We start from the raw sequence: 23,179 nt of genomic DNA, 5'->3' as shown, positions 1-23,179 counted from the left end.
GGCGGCTCCGCCCCTCTGCACGCCTTCCGGCGCCTCCCCAAGCTCCACGAGGTGTTTGGATCACCTCAAACATGGCCGCCCCCATGCTGGAGACACGAGGCTACGCCAAAATGGCGGCTCGTGCGATCCAGCAAAAAAAATGGCGGCGGCCTGTACTGAATAGCGGTGTGCTACAGGGCACACAACACTCTCTCTGCATGGGGATTTGGCGTGGTTGGCGGTACCGGCCCTGGCGGACCGCATGGCCATTCGGGAGGCCTGCTAATAGCTGGAGATCTGATTAGGAAGGCAGTCTACATGTCCGTGGCTTCTGACTGGTAGGTAGCTTATTCTTATCACCGTAAGATTCCCAGAATGCCACAGATTACATCTTTTTAACATGTATACAATTAGATTGTTAGCTCCCAAACCAAGCCTCCTGGCTTTTTGCACATAAAATCACACTCAAAGTAGGAGGATCTGTGTCATTTATAGGATAGAGAGGGACTCTATCTTACCATACAGAGAGGGGCCCGCGTTCACCACAAGACCCGTCAGGGGAAAAGGGGGAACATACTACTCACCATACCGGAACCAGGCGGGCACCAACTCCTGACAGTACCCCTCTCCACCGGGGCGGGAGGGCTGTCGACCGATATGGACGCCGTGACTCATGGTCTTTGGCGTTTCAGCGAGACGTTTAACTCGCGGGGTCAGTCCTTTAATGGGACTTTGTCGCGGCCGACCCAGCGCGGAGCTATGGCCTGCACGCGCTCGTAGGCTGAACTGGGGTGACCACCGGATCTCAACATCCAGCCCGTCGCCCAGTTCAGCTTTCTTGCTTGAAGATCTCACAGGAACACTGGAGAAAAAAAGCTGTCTAAAAAATCCTTTAAGAAAAAATTCTTGCCAGGACCTAAGATCCCAGCAAGGTATCTAGGTCCTTACTCCTAACTAGACAGAAAATAACTGATTTGCTGAGGCAGGGAGAGAGAGGATATACCCTCTGGGACTGCCCCTAGGGTGTGGCCAGAGCTTTTTAATTTCCTGTCTAGTCCTGCTCCTGTGGAGGCAACATAACCCGAAGGTGGTGTATCACCGAGGACTACGTCTGTCAATGAGCGCTAGAGAAATATAATTTAGCTCCTTGCCTGGAGTTCAGCTTTAAAGAACAGTAATTTGGCTACTGATGAGACTCATTTTATGAGGGGTTCACATTGATGCCAGATTGGTAACTTTTAGTCAGTAATAATAATAACTGGAGCACAGCAAAGCATCATTATAGGAACTGAGAAGAAAAATACAAACGTACTGAATCCTCTGGAATCCCTGAACGGCTGCATGGTTTTGGCCTCCAACATTGACACCACAATCCGGACATCTACCGATCTGCATTGGCTGACCACACTGTTCAGAAATGACAATGAATTATAAAAGCATCTTGTGTGAAAAAAAAAATTCAGTTGCAAAATATAAACATCTGATAGATTTGTTATAAGTGGGTTCCTTTTCTGAAAGGATTAGAAAAATCACAAAATCTCCCTAATACATTGCCCCTAATTTAATTAAGCACCTGCCTCCTTTCGACATTCCCTTCCTTTATACTTATTGTGGTGTTGCACCTGCCTCCTTTCAACATTCCCTTCCTTTATACTTAGTGTGGTGTTGCAGATAAAAAAAAGTATTAGCAGTATTAATCACATATGGAGCAGTGGGCTGACAAGTTTTAGTTGGGGGGGGGGGGGTACAAGTGGTCTAAGCTGCAAATCCATAACAGATTCATATATACACAGTAACAGTCTAAAGGCCTGTGTTGGCATTCCTTTGTGTGCATCAAGTGGGCTTTGCATTGCTATACAAGTCCACACGGTAAACAATGCCAACAGACCCATGTAACAAACAGGTCAAGAAAAGCTTGACAGAATCAGAGCAGCTTTTAGCACCTTATGCCTAAAATGGCATCAGAGAAGGCTTGAACAGCCACCTGGTAGAATTTAACAAATGTGAACCGAACCACAGATGGCCAAATTGCAAACCTGGGAAAGATTCTTGATGCTGAAAAGCCAATGAACCACTAACAGATCTGGCAAAGTTTGCATTATCAGGGAAGAGAGAAATCCTGTCCTTTAAACCATACATTTAAATGATTACCCGTGTGATCCAACAAGCATTAGTCCAGCGAGAAGCAGGAAGATCCAAAGAGGGGAATGTGAGAGTGTAGCTGAGATCCCTGCAGAAACCCTCAGGAAGTACAAAGGGGGAATGTGATTAACTTAAAGGGAGTGTAGCTGAAAGGTAAACTCCCACATCATGTACCACTTTAAGACAGTGGAGAGAAATTTATTTTAGATGCTTGGAAACAGGACAACAAAGAACAATATCCTGATTGAGGTGGAAAGAGGAGACCACTTTAAAGAGAAAGAAAGCTTTGAGCCTCATGACAACATTCTCCTTGTGTAACACTAAGGAAGGCTCCTTACCTAATAAGGGCACTACCTTAGAGACCCTCCGCACAGAGGTGAGAACAAGAAAAGCCACTTTGCGAGTGAGGTGACAGAAGTGCTAAAAGAACCATATCCTAAGGTCCCAACAAGAACATTTAGAGGAGAGATGTGTGCAGCATCCTGTACAAGTGTGGAGGGACAGAAGTGTGTCCCGAGGCAGGAACATTCTGAACAGGGTCATGTCTAGCGTCAGGCCCAAGTACTTCAATCTGTGTGATGGCGCCAGCAAAGACTTTCTCACGCTTAGAATCCAAGTGATGCTCTGCAGAGGCTGCGCTGTTTGTTGGATGTTGGCTCTCGGGGACAGGGAGGACTGGTGCTTTAACTGGAGGTCATCCAGGTACCCCACAACATGATTATTCAGATTATCGAGCAGAGCTAACACTGCGGCAAACACCTTGGTGAAAACCCAGGGGGCTGTGGACAGGTCAGAGGGAAGGGTAACAGATTGATAATAATGATTGCTCATTACAAAATGCAGAGATCGTTGATGACGTGGAAAGGTGGGACTGTGCTAATAAGCATCCAGGATGTGTAATGAGGCCAGAAAATCCCCCAGCAGGAGGAAGGCAGTGACCAACATGGCAGTTTCCCTGCGGAACATTGGAGCCTGTAGTAACAAGTTGAGAGCCCTCACATCCAGAATGCGTTTTACTCCTTTGTACGGCTCAGGAACATTTAAAGGTTTTAAGTAGAAACCTAGAAAGTGTTCTTCTCTTGGTACAACTGTAATAACCCTTTGAGCTAAGAGTTGCGGGACAGCAGCAAGGGTCCATCACTGGGAAGAAGCCTTGGAACCAGGCTTGGCTGGTTTGGAGGACCATGGCTTCTTCCAAAAAAATGTGTTCCTGCCTTTGATTTAAAATTGGAAGCCTGAGATGGATGAAAGAAACATTTCCTAGACTCACGATTAGACGTCCTACTGGTAGAGCAAGATTTGTTTTCCTGGGGAGAAGAGTATTCTTACCCCCTGTAATGTACTTTACGTAATTATCCAAGGAGGGACCAAACAGGAACTTGGCTTAAATGATGGTCAGCTGGTCCAACCAAAAAGCAGTTACACTTTGAAGGCAAAGGATCATGCCCATGTGGAAGGAGAGTAGACTGAACCTGGAGTTGTAGGATCTCGGGCCATGTGTGTAGTTCAGACAACAATGGTCTGGCACACTGCCATAGAAGCAACTGCAGAATGTATAGTGAGGCCCGTCACAGAAAAGAGAGCTTTAAAAAGGGCTTCCAACTTCTTGTCTACTTCATCTTTAAACACAGGATTATTCTACAAAGGGGCTGTGGGGGGGCTTAATAAAGTGGAACTTAATTGTATCTGAGCACCACAAACTGAAAATACTATTTAATTCATTTGTTTCCAATAGTTTTATTCTTTTAGGAGAACATAAAGAGTTACAATAAGTCAAATAAAACAGAGGCCTGGGTGCCTGGATAAGGCATGGTAAATTATGAAAATATTTGTGAACAAAATACAATACACAATGTCATAAAATACATTCATTCATGTTTTCCATGCTTTATTTTGTTGTCTGAAAAACTGCCTTCAAAGCAATTTAAGCTCTGGCCATCTTGATTTCTTGATTAGGGCAGATTTCAGCAACTCGAACGCTAAACTAAAGCGTACAGTGCTAAGAAGGGAAGAAATGGTATCCTTCAGTTTGGGCAGAATCAATGTTACAAGGGTGACATCCCGATTTGATTCCTCAGGACAGAGTGGAGATCTTTAGCTACCAATTACTCTCCAAAGTAATGTGTCTGGCTTAAGGGAAAATTTAAAGGCATGGGTGTGAACCTTACTATCTATGGCCTTGAGAAAGCTAGAAATTCTGCTCTTGGTACCAGACAATGTGGCAGAAAATCCCTCTCAATGGAATAAGAAAAAGGCTGCTAGCTTGGCAGAAGTGCCATCATAATGGCCAGAGGAAGGCAGTGTTAATCAGATATGGGAAAACCATCAGAGTATCCTAAGAGGATAAACTACCACCCCTGTCAGAGCCAAGAGCTGTGCTTGACCTAGCAAGTCTACATTACCCTTTTCCCTTGCACTTAAGATCTGTCATGCTTGTGAAATATTTCCCCCAGAGGGGTACTCCTGACCTCTGCTGCTGTGTAGAGGGAGGTGAATACCTCAGGGTAAAGCACATGTAGGCCATTGTGAACCCAGGAAGTGTGGAGAAAACTGCTATAATGTGCAAAAATAAGAGAGCCAGGAGTTCTTGTCGGTCCAAAGTCCCCCCCAGCTGGAATAACCCAATTCAAAAAGGGAGAGAAAGATCTGCACTTGGAGCATACATTGATGCACATTCATGTGCTTTACACAATCCCCACAACAACTGTGTACAGCCACCTCTTCCCATTCATCTCAATGGGTGACTGTACATGGTGACAGTGGGTCCTGAGGGAGGAATTACTTAGGCTCTGCACGCTTTACAGCCCCTGTACAGCTGTGTGCATAAAGTCTAAGACTAAGGCCTTCATAAATGTGGCAATGCATGACAACCAATAAGAAATATTGTTATTCTGATAACAACAAATTGCTTCTGACAAGACCAGTTGGTTGTCCCCCAAACCTGTCAACTATGTGCCTAGACATTTGCACTGTGTCTCACTTAAATCATTATACATGTTCTCCTTTTCTTGTAGCTATTGTCTGTGTGTTTAATAAGTAGGAAGGAAGCAGTGTCAAATCTGATTTGTAGTCCTGGAGAATCAGCTACATCTCCTCCCCTATTAATCTACCCTGCCACTGCTATTGTAGTAAACACCTTCATTTGTGGGTGGCTCACTGCTCATAGTGCTCCACTGGCCTTGAATTCTTTGAGGTTTGACAGTTTTCTAAAGTTCATTCTCACTTGTATGCATACTCTTATTCGTAAGAATACACCAAACAAATGTTTCTCAAAAATGTAATATATGCAACGTCAAGCCAAGCTTACCTCTCCGATAGCACAGTAGTGGCCATTGGGACAAACTATAAGAAGAGAAAGTAACATGTTTATACACTTATGGTAGATCTGCAGGAAGATGTAAAACAAAAGTTTGTCTTAAAAAACCTAGTACATAAAATTACATTGAAACACGTTTACTAAATTCTTCTTCTATCTGGCTACATGTCCACTTCCACTAGGGTTGCCACCTGTTCCATATAATAGGAGATTGTTTCAGATTTCAGGCATGCTGTGTCCTACATTTGCACCGCCACCCACGGATTCCTCAGCCAGTGGACACTGTGGTGGCCTGTAACAAGGTGTGCTGCCTATTTATCAATGTGACAGACCATTCCTGGCCAGTGACCACCATGCACTCTGCACAAGGACGCACGTCCCTCTAGCATCAGGTGACTGATGACTGGAAGGCAGAAGATCTTGGTGGGGGTGCTGGAGGTGGGCTGCCCATGGGCTAGTATAGTACTGGGAAGACCACCTTCATCAGGTGTAGGCATGGTGTCTTTGGTGCTTTGTCATACAAACCAGCTGGCTGACTCTGCACTGGTATGCTTCCTTTTGCGTGACTGGATTGTGTCCCATCCTAATTGTACCACCTTTGCTATACTTACCTGCTGCCATACCTGCATACTTTCATTTTGTGTAACCAGCATGGCTCTGACCCTAAATGTGCCATCAATATAATACAAGCTGTCTGTCCCTAAACTGGCATGCTTCGATCTGTGTGATAGGCATCACGCTCACCCTCATTGTGCCACTTCTGCAAGCTGTCTCTATATTGACATGCCTGCTTCTGTATTACTGGTATGGCTTTAACCCATGGCAATTATACTGACATGTTTCCTCTTAAGTGATTGGCATGGCTTTCCCATTCACTATGCCTCCTCCACCATGCATGCTGGCTGTAGTGATATGCTTTCTTTTGTGTAAAGGGAATGTCTTTTACATTTACTATAAAACATGCCATATATGTTGGCTGCTCCTAGACTGGAATGACTTTCACCCAGACTAATACCATCTCCTCCATGAATGTTGGCTGCCCCTCTACTGACATGTTTCCTTCTATGTGAAGGGCATGTCTTTCACATTTACTATCCCACCTCTGCCATGTATACCAGCTAACTATGCTTCCTTAACCTTATGTGGAAGGGCTTATAATGTTAAGGGGAGATTCCCCCTGCAATGCCATGGAGAGGCTATTAGCCCTGATCCTACTCTGCCCCATATCCCTTAGAATTGCCACACTTGTTCTGGCAAATAACTTCCACCTTTTGCAGCTTCCTGCACAGTAAGACTCACACTGGGGGCCAAACTGTATTGCTAATAGGAGCACAGAGCACTGGGAAGACCTTTATTATTGAGTTTCTGGTGATCTACACTTTAATCACATATACAGTATATTAATACAATTATGTTTTAATCTATAAATGTATACAAAATGTTTCCTTTAAAAACTGAGCGGAATTTGGCTGATTGTTCAAGAGCAGAATACTTTATACATTTTCAAGGATTGTCTCTCATATTTTGTTCATGCATTGATCCAAAACTCATTAAACATTACTGCAATGTTTGATAAAATCTTGACAACCAATTATAATATGCTGTATAAATAATTCTAGATAAACCATTCCTTTTATTTTCACTTAAAGAGGTATATTTGGTCTTGACAACTCATTATAAATATGCTGTATAAATAATTCCACACTATTCCTCTTAAGCCCCGGTAAACATCGGCTAAAAATCAGCCAGTTCAGCGGGAAGACTGACTTTTGGTCTGTGTAGACAGCCGCCTGTTCAACAGAAGCTGGACTAATGAGCGGCTTTTGTCAAACGGGTATGCTGGAAAACCAACATTCGATCAGCGCTTGCAGCCAATGGCTGTAAGAATACAATCACTCAGCAGGAAAGATTCCTGCATGAACATTGCTTGTGTTGATGCAGGGACCTGTGAGGTTTTTTTTTTTCGTTCAACCCCCTGGTTAATCAAAAAAAAAATCTGAGTTTGCGTACCCAGCTTTATTTTCAACTGAAGGGAAATTGGTTCACAAAATATGTTGAGAAGGGTTCATGTACATAGTGGATGTCAGCAAACAGATGTCAAAAAAACTATGTATGAGTTATGGATCAATATGTGAACACATTATGAGAGGTAATTTTGGAAGATGCACAAAGTATTCAGCTCCCAAACAATCAGTCATGTTCTCTGTTTTTAAAGAAGAAAATGTATACATCTACATTATTAAAATTATATTTTATATTTAGTGCCCTTTGCTGTAGCCGTCTGAGGGGATCTGATAGGAATTTCTCCCCCCTGGGAGGAAGCATGTGTGTATTCCAGAAAAACGACTATTGCTGTGCCTCAGCAGATGTTATGGGCTGAAGGCCTGAAGGAAACGTGCCTGTGGAAGAGTGAGATGCCAGAAGTTTCTGCTCAAGAATTCGCTGCTCTCAAAGGGGCATTGATTTACTGGCTGCCCACTCTTCTTCAGCATTATTTTTGAGGCTGCTCCTAAAGGACCTAATATTGCTTAGAGAAGATATTCAACAAAATATCACTTAAAGCGGAGTTCCGGGCACGAAAACTTTTTTTCAGTAAACATACCCCCGGGACAGTCAGGGCTAGTACATTCCACAATGGCTAGCCTCTGATCTGTCCCGGTTCGCACTTACCTGCAAGAAGAAATACTCACTTATAAAATTTCTTCTCCAGCGTTGCCATCTCTGTTGTGGGCAGCTGAAGCCGGTGCGATCCTCTTCTGCGTCCTCTTCCGTGTCTTCTTCTCCCAGAATGCGCCTGCACCGGCCCCTCTCGTCACTTCCGGTGCGGCGCCGCATTCCTCCACAGCTTCTGGGCATGCCCAGAAGCTGTTTAGCAGGGAATGCGGCGTCGCCCCGGAAGTGACGAGCGGGGCCGGTGCAGGCACATTGATTCCTGGGAGCGATGACGTTCAGCTCCCAGGAATCATCGCAAACCAGGAAGTGACGGTGGAGCCGCGGCACAGAGGGAGGAAGTGAAGAATAGGTGAGTATTTTCTATCTACACTTACAAGGTGAGTAAAAAAAAAAAATATACCTAACTATCCAATTCCTTTTCAGGTGAAGGAGACCAAGCGGATGGGCACAAAAAAAAAAAGTCGATTTTGTGCCCGGAACTCCGCTTTAAGTTTGTTCCCTGGTTATCCTGCATCCTTAAACCCTCCCTGCACTTTTGTTCAAGACCTGCAATAAGTCTTAAAACATTTACTGGAGGCTGAATTTGTTGGTGTGCTGTTGGAATTTGAAAGCAGGACAGGCAGCCTCTGAACAGGTAGAGGAAACCCAGTATATTTCCAGCAGCCCCATCAGTGGGGTCATCACTACACAGTGCACATAAATGTGATTAAAGTGTATGTGTACCCAAAAAGTCCAGCTAAGGCCCCTTTCACACTTGTGCGACTTGTCCTGTGACTTGGGACTGCAAAGTCGCATGACAAGTCATACCCCCCTGATTTCCAATGGGTACCATTCATATCTGTGCGACTTCAAATTGCAGCGACTTCAAAGTAGTCCCTGTACTACTTTGGTCCAACTTTGATGCAACTTGAGGTCCATAGACCTCAAGATTACACAAGTCGCGCGACTTTAAGGTCATACAAGTGTAAAAGGGGCCCAAATGATTTTCATATGTTTTCATTGTGTCTGTATGAAAGGGAAGGGCAAATGAGCTGGGCCAGACAATAGTCTGTGCTAGCCTAGCTCCTTTGCCTCTCCCCTCACTATATAAGATTTTATGTTGCAGCCAGGTAGGAGTAAGGAGGAATAACTGGATTTTTGACTTACCGTAAAATCCTTTTCTCTTAATCTCATTGACAGACGCAGGACTCATATGTTGATATCAGTAGGGTATTGCTGCCTACTACAGGAGTAGGGATGTCCCAAAGCAGTGCCATAATTGAGGGGTGGGACAGCAGAATAAACAGTCCGCAAGGCTAAAACATAGCCAACCAGGAAACATAGGACTTATCGGAAAAAGAAGATGAGACCCACCTGAAAACAAATAGAACCCCCAAGGTAGACCAAGGGTCCCCTCAAACAGCAGCCTGCAAAACCTTGGGGCCAAAAGAGGCATCCGCAGATGCCTGCACATCAACCTTCTAAAACTTTGTAAAGGTATGAACAGACGACCAGGTAGCCGCCTTGCAAACCTGGCAAGCCCAGGAAGCACTAAGTGCCCGAGTAGAGTGCACCTTAACAGGTTGATCCGGGACGCCCACAGATCCACATCTGGGGTGCCCCAACGAAGGCACAGCTGGTGAAACAACTGCAGATGGAGAGACCATTCCCCTTTGTTTCAAGGTCTGCCGGCTGAGGAAATCCGCCTGCCAATTTTCCACGGCTGGAATGTGAACAGCGGAGAGAGCTGGAACAATGCATTCCACCCATCGGAGGAGGCCAGCCACTTATAAGGACACTTTTGGTGCCCCTTTGTGATTGACATAAGCCCCGGCCGTGGCATTGTCTGACTGAATGCACCCTGGACAACCCCGAAGATGCTCGGTCTAGTGAACCAGGCAAAGCCTGATCGCTCTCAGTTTCAATACATTTATCGGCAACCTGGATTCTACTGCCCCCAACAGTTCCCACCAGTAAGAACCTTACTGGTGGGAACTGATCGAAACTCGATCTTGTACCCCGACCATATGACCTTGTGAACCCATTTGTCTTGAATCCGGGAGAGCCACGGGTCCGGGAACAGGCAAAGACGTACCCCCACCCCTGATATGGGTGGGGGCGCACCTTCAGGCCGAAGTGGCCTTGTCCTCAGGTCTGAAGGAACTCGATTTTTGTTTTTCAGACCAGGGTAGCTTGGAACCCCCCGAGGGGGCCTTGAAGGGCTTCGCCTTGTCGACTGATCCAGAGGGACAAAAAAACTTCTTGTGTGCTGAAAAGGAGGGTCCCCGTCTGCGACGGGGGTCCTTACCCTTGGTAGCCTGCGGGAGAAAGGGGTTCTTGCCCCCAGTGAGACCTTGATAATATCACCAAAGGTAGCTCCAAAACAGGCGATCCGCCTGAAAAGGGAGATCAGTCATGGCTTTCTTTGAAGCCTGATCCGCAGACCAGCACTTCAGCCACAGCATGCGCCGGAGGACCACCGCCAAAAATGACAAATGCCCCAGCATTGGAGCAGTATCCAGTGTGGCATCGCAAACAAATTGCAGCCCTTGCCCCATTTGGTCCAGCAGTTCTGAAACCGCAGGGGGAAGGTGTCTCCCCTCCAGGCCACGATGTAGTAACTTAGCCCATTCCGTTAATGTTTGCGAAACCAGGGCAATGGTAAACACCGGTCTTAAGGCAGACCCCGCTAGGATAACATAGTGCGGGACACAGACTCCGCCCTACGATCCACTGGATCCCTAAAGAACAGGGAATCCTCCACCGGGATCACAGTAGCTTTATTTAGTCTGGAGACCTGCGGATCTTCCGTAGGCAGCACCATCCACTTTTTAATGAGGGACTGAGTAGTGCCTAGCAATCCGCTTTGGCAATCCAGGGGAGTATTTCGGACGGTCCCATTCTTTCGTAATTATATTGCCAAAGCCTGCGGGAAAAGGAAAAACCTTTGTCACCCTGGAGGGTTTGCAAGTGCCAAAAGCACCTGTGCATCAGTCGCAGCTGCGTTCTCCATCTTTAGGGTGTCATGTACAGACACAATCGGTGCTACCACCAGTGCCTTGTCTTGTGCGGCAACAGAGACAGAAAGGTCATCCTCGCTATCAGAGGAGACAGAGCGTGAGGCAGTAGACCTGGAAGGGAGACCTGGGTCAGCAGTGACTGATTCAGACTCTGATTCTGAGGCATCAGACGAGGCAGGGGCAGGCGGAGGGCGTTTTCTAGCACCTCACCCCTGAAAGACCACCTCCACCCGGGACACAAACTAATCCAGGACTGCCAAAAGTGCATCTATAGTCAGCTGGGAACCTGAGGGCCCTGCGGCCACCTCGAGGGGATCAGGTGGGGGACACATGTTCAGCAGGGTCCATGGTACACCAGGGGAACCCTTTAGCAAAATTAGAAAAAAAAAATGTCCCACCGCGCTACAGCGCCCCCAAGTGGTCAGGCAGCGCACCTAGAGGCTCCCAGTAGAGAGAGAGAGAGAGACCCCCCCAAGACTCACTAACCCACAGCAAGATGCACCAGAAGGCTCAGTGTGTCTCAGCAGCACGTGTCAGCAGCGATCTTCCTCTCAAAAGAATGCCTGCAGATCGGTGTGCCTGGTGTGCAACATGCCTCCAGAACTCCCACACAGTGATTCTATGCACTGAAATACGAGCCAGGTGCACCAAGATGGCCTTCGCCACGCAGAGCACATGGAGGCTACAAGAAAATGGTGGCCCGCGACGGTAAAGGGAACCCCGCCCCCCCCCCCCGGGCTGATAGATGAGCGATCGGCAGATGGGCCCTGGGAAGGCAGGTAGGAACCCCCCCGCACAAACGTCCGTCCGTCGCCGACTGCACACCCCACCCCCTGCCCCCATTTGCGGCCTGTTATCCAGATACAGCCCCCTGTAGACAAAACACATCCCAACATCCCCCGTAGTGTTGGGAGGACCAAATAGGTGGGGGTGCGAAATGGGACGGAGGGGAACCCGGGAAGTGAGGGTCCAACCATCCAAGGGAGGGGCCCGCGTCCACCCAAAAACCTGAGAGGAGGAAAGGGGAGAACATTTACTCACCACACCGGAACAGGCGGGCGCCAAACGCCTGACAGAACCCCCCGCCACCAAAGTGGGGGGGCTGTCGGCCAAATAGGAACGCTGCGACTCGGCCGCAAACTGGTCGTATGCGACCTGGCTAGACGTTTAACTCGCGGGCCAGTCCCCGTCCATTGGGACAATATGGCAGCTGACCCAGCGCGGAGCTAGGGCCTGCATGCGCTCAGTGGCTGGCTGGGGTGACCACTGGATCTCAACATCCAGCCCGTCGCCCAGATCCGGCATAATTGCTTGTAGATCTCATAGGAACAATGGAGAAAAAAATAGCTAAGAAAAATAATTATCTAAAAAGCTTGCCAGAACCAGAGATCCCAGCAAGGAACTTAGGTCCTTACTCCTGACTTGGCAGAAAAAAAACTGACATCCTATAGCAGGAAGAGAGAGGGTATACCCCCTGGGACTGCCCATAGGTGTAGCCAGACCTTTTTTCTGCCTAGTGTCCTACTCCTGTAGGGGGCAGCAATACCCTATTGATATCAAGATATGAGTCCTGTGTCTGTCAATGAGCGACAGAGAAACTATAGATTTACTTAAGTGACAGCTCAGAGTCTCCTGGGGCTGCTGACATGACATCCAAAATGGCGGTGCCCTGCAGCAGTGCAGTGTTTTCAGATATCTACCCAAAGGAGGCTTTTAAAAGTATATACAGTAACATGCCTAAATATGTTAAATGCACCTAAAATCTTATAAGAAAATTGTTATTGAAATAGTGGAAAAAATTGTCTGTGGACAGTGTCTCTTTAAGCACCCTTGTGGTGTTGATGTGCAGATAATTTCTGGGTTGAGGCCATCCGGGCATTAGCTGATGATTTTTTATGGCCCAGATCAATTCCACTCTAAAGGGACACTTACACATTTCAAAACGATCAGTGAAAGAGTATACTTACCATACCAGTGCAGTTGTTCTCTTATTGCAGATCTAGCATTGGTGAACATGTCCTCTGGCATGGTTGGCAAAAAAGAGATCTTAAACACAGGATAAATATAAATATATTTAGATGCCTACTTAAACTTAAAGTATAATTGACCACTTCCATACAGAGCAGTTAGACACCCTTCCTGCCCAGACCAATTTTCAGCTTTCAGCACTCTCACACTTTGAATGACAATTGCTCAGTCATGCTACACTGTAACCAAACAAAATTTTTATCATTTTTTTCAAACAAATAGAGCTTTCTTTTGGTGGTATTTGATCACAACTGGGGTTTTTTTTTTTCGTGATATATGCAAAAAAAGAGCAAACATTTTGAAAAAAAAAAACACTTTTTTTTAGTTTCAATTATAAAATTTTGCAAAAAATTAATTTTTCTTCATACATTTGGGCCAAAATGTATACTGCTACATGTCTCTGGTAAAATTAACCATGTCTCTGGTAATAATTAGTGTATATTATTTAGTCTGTGTGAAAGTTATTGAGTCTAGAAGCTATGGTACCAATTACTGAAAATTGATCACACCAGATGTACTGACTGCCTATCTCCTTTCTTGAGGCCCTGAAATGTCAGGACAGTACAAATACCGCCCAAATTACCCCTTTTTGTAAAGTAGACAATCCAAGGTATTTAGTAAGAGGCATGGTGGGTTTTTTGAAGTTGTAATTTTTTTCCCACAATTCTTGGGAAAATGAAGAAAAAATATTTTTTTTCTTTTTTTTCCCACAAAGTTGTCAATTTATAAGCTATTTCTAACACATAGCATGTACACAGCAAAAATTACACCCAAAAATACATTCTGCTACTCCTTCCGAGTATGGCGATACCACATGTGTGAGACTTTTACACAGCCTGGCCACAAAAAGAGACTCCACGTCCAAGAAGCACCTTCAGGCGTTCTAGGAGCATAAATACACATAAAACTTTCTTACTACCTATCACACTTTTCAAGGCCCTAGAGCACCAATACAATGGAAAAGTCCACAAAATGACCCCATTTTGGAAAGCAAACACTCCAACGTATATTCTATGAGGCATTATGGGTCGTTTGAACATATTTTTTTCCACAGGTTTTTGGAAAATGTGGGAAAAAAATGAAAACTTTTTTTTTTTACACAAAGTTGTCAATATATAGGATATTCCTAACACATAGCATGTACACAGCAAAAATGACACCCCAAAATACATTCTGCCACTCCTCCTGAGTATGGCGATACCACATGTGTGAGACTTTTTCACAGCCTAGCCATATAGAGGGGCCCAACATCCAAGGCGCACCATCATGCATCCTAGCCACTTGCCTAGGCCTATTTTTGACATTTGGTGTTTACAAGCTAAAATCAGTTGTTTTGCTAGAAAACTGCTTAGAACCCCCAAACATTATATATTTTTTTTAGCAGAGACCCTAGAGAATAAAATGGAGATTATTGCAATATTTTTTATCACACCGTATTTGCGCAGCGGTCTTCCAAACGCAATTTTTTTGGAAAAAATTCACTTTTTTTAATTAAAAAATAAGAAATCAGTAAAGTTAGCCCAATTTTTTTCCATAATGTGAAAGATAATGTTACGCCGAGTAAATAGATACCCAACATGTCATGTTTCAAAATTGCGCACGCTCACGGAATGGCGACAAACTTTGGTACTTAAAAATCCCCATAGGCGACAATTTAAAAATTTCTACAGGTTGCCATCTTTGAGTTACAGAGGAGGTCTAGGGCTCAAATTATTCCCCTTGCTCTAACGATCGCGGCAATACCTCACATGTGTGGTTTGAACACCGTTTACATATGTGGGCGGGGTTTCTGTATGCGTTCGCTTCTGCGCGCGAGCTCACGGGGACAGGGCGCTTTAATTTTTTTTTTTTTTTTACTATTTATTTTATTATTTTTTATTTTTACACCGTTTAAAAAAAAAAAAAAATTGATCATTTTTATTTCTATTAAAAGGAATGTAAACATTCCTCGTAATAGAAATAGGCACGACAGGACCTCTTTTTTGTGAGATCTGGGGTCAAAAAGTCCTCAGATCTCACAAGTACACTAAAAGATATATAAAAAAAAAAAATTATTATATAAAATGAAAAAAAAAAAAAAAAAGGGACCTTTAAACCGGTTGCTAGGCAACAACATTTTCCGTAGCTCCGGTCCTCTAAGACCATAGAGTCAAGTGAGGGCAAGCTTTCCCTCACTCGACATCCTGTCTGTGAGGATCTGGGACCGGATCGTCTTCCCCGCTGCCGGCGGGTCCGGTAAGCGGGGAAAAGGACCGGAACGTGGCTGGAGGGGGGGCGCCTCTTCCGCCATCCCGGAAGGGTGATCCCACGGCGAATCCGCCGCTGGGACCACCCTTATCGGAAAGCCAACCGTCCACCGTTTAAAAAAATACCAGGGTTATGGCAGCTATCTGCTGCCATAACACCGGTATTTAGGTTTAAGCGGAGGACGTATATAAACCTTTTTGGACTTGGACATGGTGGCTGTATGAAGGGTGATAGGTACTCGGGTACTTTGTTGGGCAGGTGACAGGTACTCTGGTACTGATGAGCAAGTGGCAGGTACTCGAGTACTCCGATAGGCAGGTGACAGGTACTCGGATACTCTGATGGGCAGGTGACAGGCAGGTGATAAGTACTGATGAGTAGTACGGATACTGATAAGTGATACTGTACTGATGGGTACTGATGGCCAGTACTGATACGTGATAGGTACTGATGAATACTGATGAGTAGTGATGGGTACTGATGAGCAGGCGGCAAGTACTCGGGTACTTCAGGCGTCAGGTACTCTGATGAGCAGGTGGAAGGTACTCGGGTACTCTGATGGGTAGGTGACAGGTACTCAGGTACTCTGATGACGGGTACTCCGTTGACAGGTACTCAAAGTACCCGAGTACCCGTCATCAGAGTACCCGAGTACCTGTCAGAGTACCCGAGTACCTGTCATCAGAGTGCCCGAGTACCTGTCATCAGAGTACCCGAGTACCTGTCATCAGAGTACCCGAGTACCCGTCATCAGAGTACCCGAGTACCTGTCATCAGAGTACCCGAGTACCCGTCATCAGAGTACCCGAGTACCCGTCATCAGAGTACCCGAGTACCCGTCATCAGAGTACCTGCGTACCCGTCATCAGTGTACCCGAGTACCTGTCATCAGAGTACCCGAGTACCTGTCATCAGAGTACCCGAGTACCCGACATCAGAGTACCCGAGTACCCGTCATCAGAGTACCCGAGTACCTGTCATCAGAGTACCCGAGTACCTGTCATCAGAGTACCCGAATACCTGTCACCAGCCCATCAGAGTACCCGAGTACCTGTCATCTGAGTACCTGATGGGCTGGTGACAGGTACTCGGGTACTTTGATGGGCTAGTGACAGGTGCTCTTTTTTGGGGGGGGGGGGCAATCAGTGTGTTTGGGGTGCACTGTACTTGGTAACTAGCTGTTACCACAATCTCTTCCTCACACAGGATCAGTGTGTGAGGAGGAGAACACGGTGACAGCTAGTTACCGTGTTCTCTGTTGAAATTTGTGACCGGCTGTGATTGGACACAGCCGGTCACGTGGTAAAGAGCCAATTTCATTGGCTCTTTACCTAGATCGGGGATCGACTCTGTCCGAGGGACGAGCCTCGTCCCCGATCGCTGCTCTGCGCGCCCCCGGGGGAGGGCATTGCAGAGAGAACGAGCGGCTCGTGCTGGAGCCGCTCATGTGATCGTCTGTGTCAATCAATTGACACAGCCGATCACGTGGTAAACAGCCAATTTCTATTGGCTGTTTACCTTGATCAGGGATGGGCTATGTCCGAGGGACGAGCCTCACCCCCGATCGCCGCGCTGCGCGCCCCCGGGGGCGCGCAGTAGAGGGGAGATCCGGGCGACGTCATATGACGGCGGCCCGGATCCTCTCAACCACTTTGCCGACGTCATTTTACATGACGCGGTATGGAAGTGGTTAAACCCTCCTATAAAAAATATATGTTCTAAAATAAGTTAAATGCAGAGTAATGTGTTTTTTTAGGTTGTTTTCTTTTTCTTATTATTATTATTTTACATTCAGGTGAGTATACATAATCAAGCCTTGCTGGCTTCCAGTTTGTGCACCAACAGCAGAGCCTTGGATATAAGTCTGGGAGCAAAGATGTGAGTCTCTTATTCATTGGCTACACGTCAATTGCTATGTAGACAGTCCCTATGGCAGTAATAAAGCTGAATGCACTGGTGCACTGTGACTTGTATTGTTGCGGAACTGAGCATTCTAAAGTGACAATGTTGCTTCTGCAAAGACTAGCATGTGAATGAGTGTTAATGCAGGATAATGCAGGACCACTATATACAGTATGTATATATGGCTAAAGGGTTAGCAATCCGCCTTAAGGTAGTCTGTTTGAATCCCAACCACGGCACTACCTGCCTGGAGCTTGCATGTTCTCCCTGTGGGTTTCCTCCCATACTCCAAAGACATGCTGATAGGTTAGAACCAGTGCAAACACCACTCCAGGTTTGTCTCCTGTTTCACCTCCACTATCACACTATGAGGTGCTGGCCCTGTCCATCACAGACTCCACAGTGTAAGAAAAATTCTGGTTGGCTACACATCAGAAATAACTAGCTGGTTATGCTCTTCCCCCATTTTCATATTGCGGAGTTGTTTTTATAAGGAAAACTACAATAAATGTGATTTTAAATCAGATGTGCGGCCAATCAGAGTTTTTCTTACACTATGCTGATAGGTTAACTGGCTTCTGTATAAATTAGCCCTAGTAAGTGTATAAATGTGGGCTAGGGACCTTAGACTGTAAGATCCTTTGAAATCAGGTACTGATATGAATGTACAATATATAAAGCGCAAAATAAATTGTTGGCGCTATATAAATATCCATAATAAATATATATATATATATAAAAAAAAAAAATATATATATATATATATATATATATATATAGTGTGTGTATATATAATGGAATTTTTGTACTTACTGTAAAATCAATTTCTCTGAGTTTATTGACGGACACAGCTCTCCATTATTCAGAACCACAGGGCTATACTGCCCCCTACAGGAGTAGGACACTAGGCAGAAAAAGACTTGGCTACACCTATGAGAAGTCCTAGGTGGTATACATCCCCCTCTCTGCTCTAGGCCTCCAGTTTAGTAACCAGCAGTGTCAGAAGTATTAAAGCTCCATAGCTCCATAGAGGGGTGGGTGCTGTGTCTGTCAATGAACTCAGAGAAATACATTTTCTGGTAAGTACAAAAATCCCATTTTCTTTTTGGTTCATGACGGACACAGCTCTACATGGAACGTCCAGGAACGTCCCAAGCAGTGCCAAAAAAAAAAAAAAAAAAAAAACAACTAGAGCCCAACTGCCTGGAGCTTACCCCCCCCCCCAAGAGGGAACATACCCTCCAAACAGCAGCCTGCAAAACTTTGCGACCAAAGGAAGCATACGCAGATGCCAACACATCCACTTTGTAGAACTTAGTGAAAGTGTGCATCGATAACCAAGCGGCTGCCTTGCAAACCTGCACCACTGACACCTGATGACGGAAGGCCCAAGAAGCACTAAGCACCTGATTAGAGTGCATCATTACAGGGAAAGGAGGAACCTGACCCTTAATAGAATAGGCCTGAGTCACCATCTGTTTGATCCATCTGAAAATGGCCGAAGAAGGGGACAGCCCTTTTCTTGGTCCGTCTGTGATCACAAACCGTGAGTCTGACCGTCGAAAAGACTCTGGCTGCCAAATACACCCAAATCTCCCTAACCACATCCAGGGCATGCAAAACAAATTCCTTAGGATGTTTGAGCCTAGGACACAGGGAAGGCAACACAATGTCTTCATTCAAATGGAAATCAGATATTACCTTAGGAACGATGGACATGGACGAAGAACAACCTTATCTTTGTAGACCACCAAGTAGGGGGGTATGACAAGATGAGGCCGCCAGCTCCAACACCCGGCGAGCAGAGGTGATAGCCACCAAAAAGGTCACCTTCTGGGACAGCGTAAGCAGGGGAAACTCCTGAATATTTTCAAAGGGAGGCTTCTGGAGAACTAGCACTAAGTTCAGATCCCAAGGCAGGAGAGGAGACCGCACCGGTGGAGTCAGATATCGAACCCCTTGAATAAAGGTACGCACCAGGGAGTGCGTGGCCAGGGGTCGCTGAAAGAAAACCGCCAAGGCAGACACCTGGCCCTTGATGATACTCAAGGCCAATTTCTGCTCAACACCTCATTGAAGAAAGGTCAAAATTCGAGCCACGGAAAAAAGAACGAGGGTGAAAACCAATCGACTCACACCACAAAATATACGCTTTCCAGGTACGATGGTAGATCTTCTTAGCGGTAGACTTCTTAGCCTTCAGCAGTGTCGGAATCACCGACCCAGGCAAACCTCTATCCTTTACCACCTGGCTTTCAACAGTCAGGCCATCAAAGTCAGCGAATGTAAAGCAGGATGGAAGATCGCCCTTGGGACAGTAGATCCTTCTTGTGATGCAGTCTCCAAGGGCCGGCGAGGCCAGTCCAGGGCCACTAGAATGACCAGAATCCCTTCGGCCTTGATCCTGTGCAAAAGCCATGGCAAAAGCTTGAGAGGAGGAAAGACGTAAATCAGACAATACTGTCTCCACAGGGCCACCAGAGTGTCTGTGGCATCCGCCAGAGGATTCTTTGACCTTGCCACAAACCTCGGTACCTTTCTTTTGAGCCGGGATGCCAACAGCTCCACCATCGCCTGTCGACTGAGATAGTCCATCTGCCAATTTTCCACTCCAAATCTCTGAGCGGAGCTCAGTCCCAGAACACCTCCCCACCCGGACAGACTGGAATCCGTGGTGACCACTGTCCAATACAAGGGGAGAAAGAATTTGCCCTGCCGTAGAGAAGAACGAAGCTACCAGACCAGAACCCCCTGGTTTCCTGGCTCAGCCCAATCGGATTGTCCAGAGACCTTGGACACTTGTTCCATTTTACCAGGATCTCCCTTTGAAGGGACCTCGTATGGAACCATGCAAACCGAACCGCCTTGAAGGTAAATCCCATCAGGCCCAGCATCTGCATGCAAGTCCAGAGGGAGGACTCCCTGCTGGACAGCAGTAGATGAATCACAGCATGCAACTTTTGGAGTTTGTCCAGAGGAAGGAATACTCTGGCTAGAGCTGAATCTAGAGTCAGACCCAGATAGTCCAATATCCTGGATGGAATCAGAGCAGACTTCTGGTAATTTAGAAACCAACAAAACTCTTTCAGGGTCTGTTAAGTTATCTCTACATCGTCCATCCAAGCAGCAGAGAACTCCGCTCGCAAGAGGATATTATCCAGGTAGCCCAGTACCGCCATCCCCCGCTGATGTAGCAATTCCAGAACCGGGACCAACACTTTTGTTTAGACCAGATTAGCGGAAGTGAGACCAAAGGGTAACGCCACAAACTGATAGTGCTCCACTCCCATAGCAAAATGGAGGAAGCGCTGATGTTGAGTACATATTGAATATGCAGGTAAGCATACTTGATGTTGATGGACGCAAGAAAGTCTCCCTGATGAAGGGATGCCATCACCGTGCGAATGGACTCGCACAAAGCAGTTCAGGGCCTTGAAGTCAAGAATAGGGCATACCTTGCCCTCCTTCCTTGGGACTGTGAATGGGTTTGAATAAAAACCCTAAAACGCTTCAGAGACCAGAACAGGAACAATCACTTCCTGAAGCAACAGGTCCTGCACCGCCCCGAAGACAGCTTGCAAACCGTCCGGGGACAGGCGTACATTGAAAGGGAAGAACCTTTCCGGAAGGCAAGAACGAAATTCTCTTGTAATCAGACAGTATCACTTAGTGGACCCATTTGTCATTTACTAAAGAGGTCCATGGGCCCAGGAGCCAGCGAAGACGTCCCCCCACCCCAGGCATGGGGGCACCTTTATGCTAACGGAGTCTTGTCTGCGGGTCTGGAGAATCCTGCTTTAGGCTTGCCAGAACAGGGCCGCTTGGAACCTCCAGAGGGGGACTTGAAAGGTTTTGAACCCTTGTCAGTGGACCCTGAGAGACAAAAAAGGATGGGCCACGTCTGCGAAAAGGTTCTTTCCCTCTGCCAGATTGTGGAAGAAAGGTACTCTTCCCCCTGTGAGACTCTTAATGATGTCATCCAGGGTAGCCCTAACAGGCGATCGCTTTGAAAGAATAAATCAGTCAGAGCTTTTTTTTAGAAGTCTTGTCCACAGACCAACACTTAGGCCACAATACACGCCTACGCACCACTGCCGAAACAGAGAACTTAGAAATCATGGGAGCCCAAAGAGGCATCGCAGATGAACTGCAGCCCCTGGATTAACTGGTCTGCCAACTCAGCAAAAGCAGGGGGAATCTGCTCACCCTCTAGGTCACGGCTGGTGTCAGGGATCTCTGGAGCCCTGACACCAGCCACCGTGGAGAGGGGGGATCCGGGCACAGGACCACCAGTAGCAGCCAGTGCTCCTCCCAGCTGTGAAGCCCGTCTGCCGCCGGTACGCCCCTTCCCCACCGGTACAGTGCGGCACACCATTCCCTGCCACTTTCCATTCAACTGGCTACCCCGGGGAGGGTACAAAGATGACCCACAGGGAGACCACTAAACAAAAAGGGGGAGTCTAAGGGGAAGAAGGGGAACCCGCAGAAGGGAAGAGCTACTCCCTTTTAACGCCTGAGATATTGATCTGATCACTTAAGTAGCAGAGGGGGTTGTTAATCAGTTTTAGTTGCTTTGGTGTTAATGAAATTAACAACGGGACACTAGATGGGCAACAATGGGACAACCTCCAAAACAGAATGGTTTTACAGGTGGAGGCCACGAAAAAAGTTTCCCTACTCCTCTTTTCTGACTGTTTTTCACTAGTTTTGCATTTGGCTAGGGACAGTGTCATTGTCCCATAATGGTAGCATGAGGCGATACCTGGACCGCATTCCAACTCCTCCAGGATGGCACATAAATACGTGCCATTGGCAGAAGGTTTGCTGTGTCTTTCACCACAGTCTCAAGAGCATGGAGGGGATTCTAGGAGACAGGCAGTTACTCTAGGAGAGCTGGACAGGGCCGCAAAAGGTCTTTAACACATCAGCAAGACTGGTATCTGCTCCTTTGTACAAGGAGGAAAAAGGATGAGCGCTGCCAGATCCCTACAAAATGATCTCCAGCAGGCGAATGGTATGAATGTCTCTGACCAAACAATCAGAAACAGACTTCAGGATGGTGACCTGAGGACCCAACAACCTCTAGTTGGCCCTGTGCTCACTGCCTGGCACTGTGGAGCTCGATTGGCATTTGCCATTAAACACCAGAATAGCCCTTGTGCTTTTCACAGAGCAGGTTCACCCTGAGCACATGTGACAGACATGAAAGGGTCTGGAGAAGCCGTGGAGAACGTTATGCTGCCTGTAACATTGTTCAGTATGACCGGTTTGGTGGTGGGTCAGTGATGGTCTAGGGAGGCAAGGCATATCCATGGAGAGACGCACAAACCTTCACAGGCTAGACAATGGCACCCTGACTGCCATTAGGTATTGGGATGAAATTAGACCCTACCCAGGGGAAGTGGGTCCTGGGTTCCTCCTGGTGCACGAAACCAGGATAGATAGACTACAACTACTGTCAGCCATCATGGCTGACTGCTTGTAGTTCTGAATGGACTGCAATTCGTATTTCACTCACAAGCCCTGCAGCTTTTCAACAGTCAGCCTGTATCAGAGGTATGGGCTGAAAGCTGCAGGGCTTGTGTGCAGAAGCCTGAGATTGTACCCCTGATCTAATGATTACGAGTGCAATACTTTACACTTTTTTTTTTTCTCTGCAAAATTATGTGCATTTATTATTTTCTTTTAATGGTGAACTATCTTTTAAACTAAGAAAATGTACCATTTTAAGAAACAAAATAAGGCAATTTTGAAATAGATGGTAGCAAGCAACACAGCTCAAAAAAGTTGGGACAAGGCAACACAAAGCTGGCAAAGTAAATGGTGGCAGAACATTTTGCAACTAATTAGGTTAATTAGCAACAGGTCAGTAACATGACTGGGTATAAAAAAA

General features: G+C 46.4%; 1 protein-coding gene across 1 annotated transcript in view; it reads right to left on the bottom strand.

Moving 5' to 3' along the window:
- The window catches only part of LOC309553784 (E3 ubiquitin-protein ligase RNF213-like), a 678,906-nt gene that overhangs the window by 137,602 nt on the left and 518,125 nt on the right, over window positions 1-23,179 (bottom strand). Inside the window, exons 49-51 of the mRNA XM_082255197.1 lie at window positions 13,077-13,155; window positions 5,429-5,463; window positions 1,292-1,386 (exon numbers count right to left, since the gene is read on the bottom strand). Coding sequence (XP_082111323.1) covers window positions 1,292-1,386; window positions 5,429-5,463; window positions 13,077-13,155 — 209 coding nt within the window. The remainder of the gene's footprint in view (window positions 1-1,291; window positions 1,387-5,428; window positions 5,464-13,076; window positions 13,156-23,179) is intronic.

The sequence above is a fragment of the Pelophylax lessonae genome (genome assembly GCF_965119305.1).
Source record: "Pelophylax lessonae genome assembly, chromosome: 4".
NCBI lineage: Eukaryota > Metazoa > Chordata > Amphibia > Anura > Ranidae > Pelophylax > Pelophylax lessonae.
The sequence above is the reverse complement of the archived record's forward strand: the minus strand, read 5'-3'. Positions and strand labels throughout refer to the sequence as shown.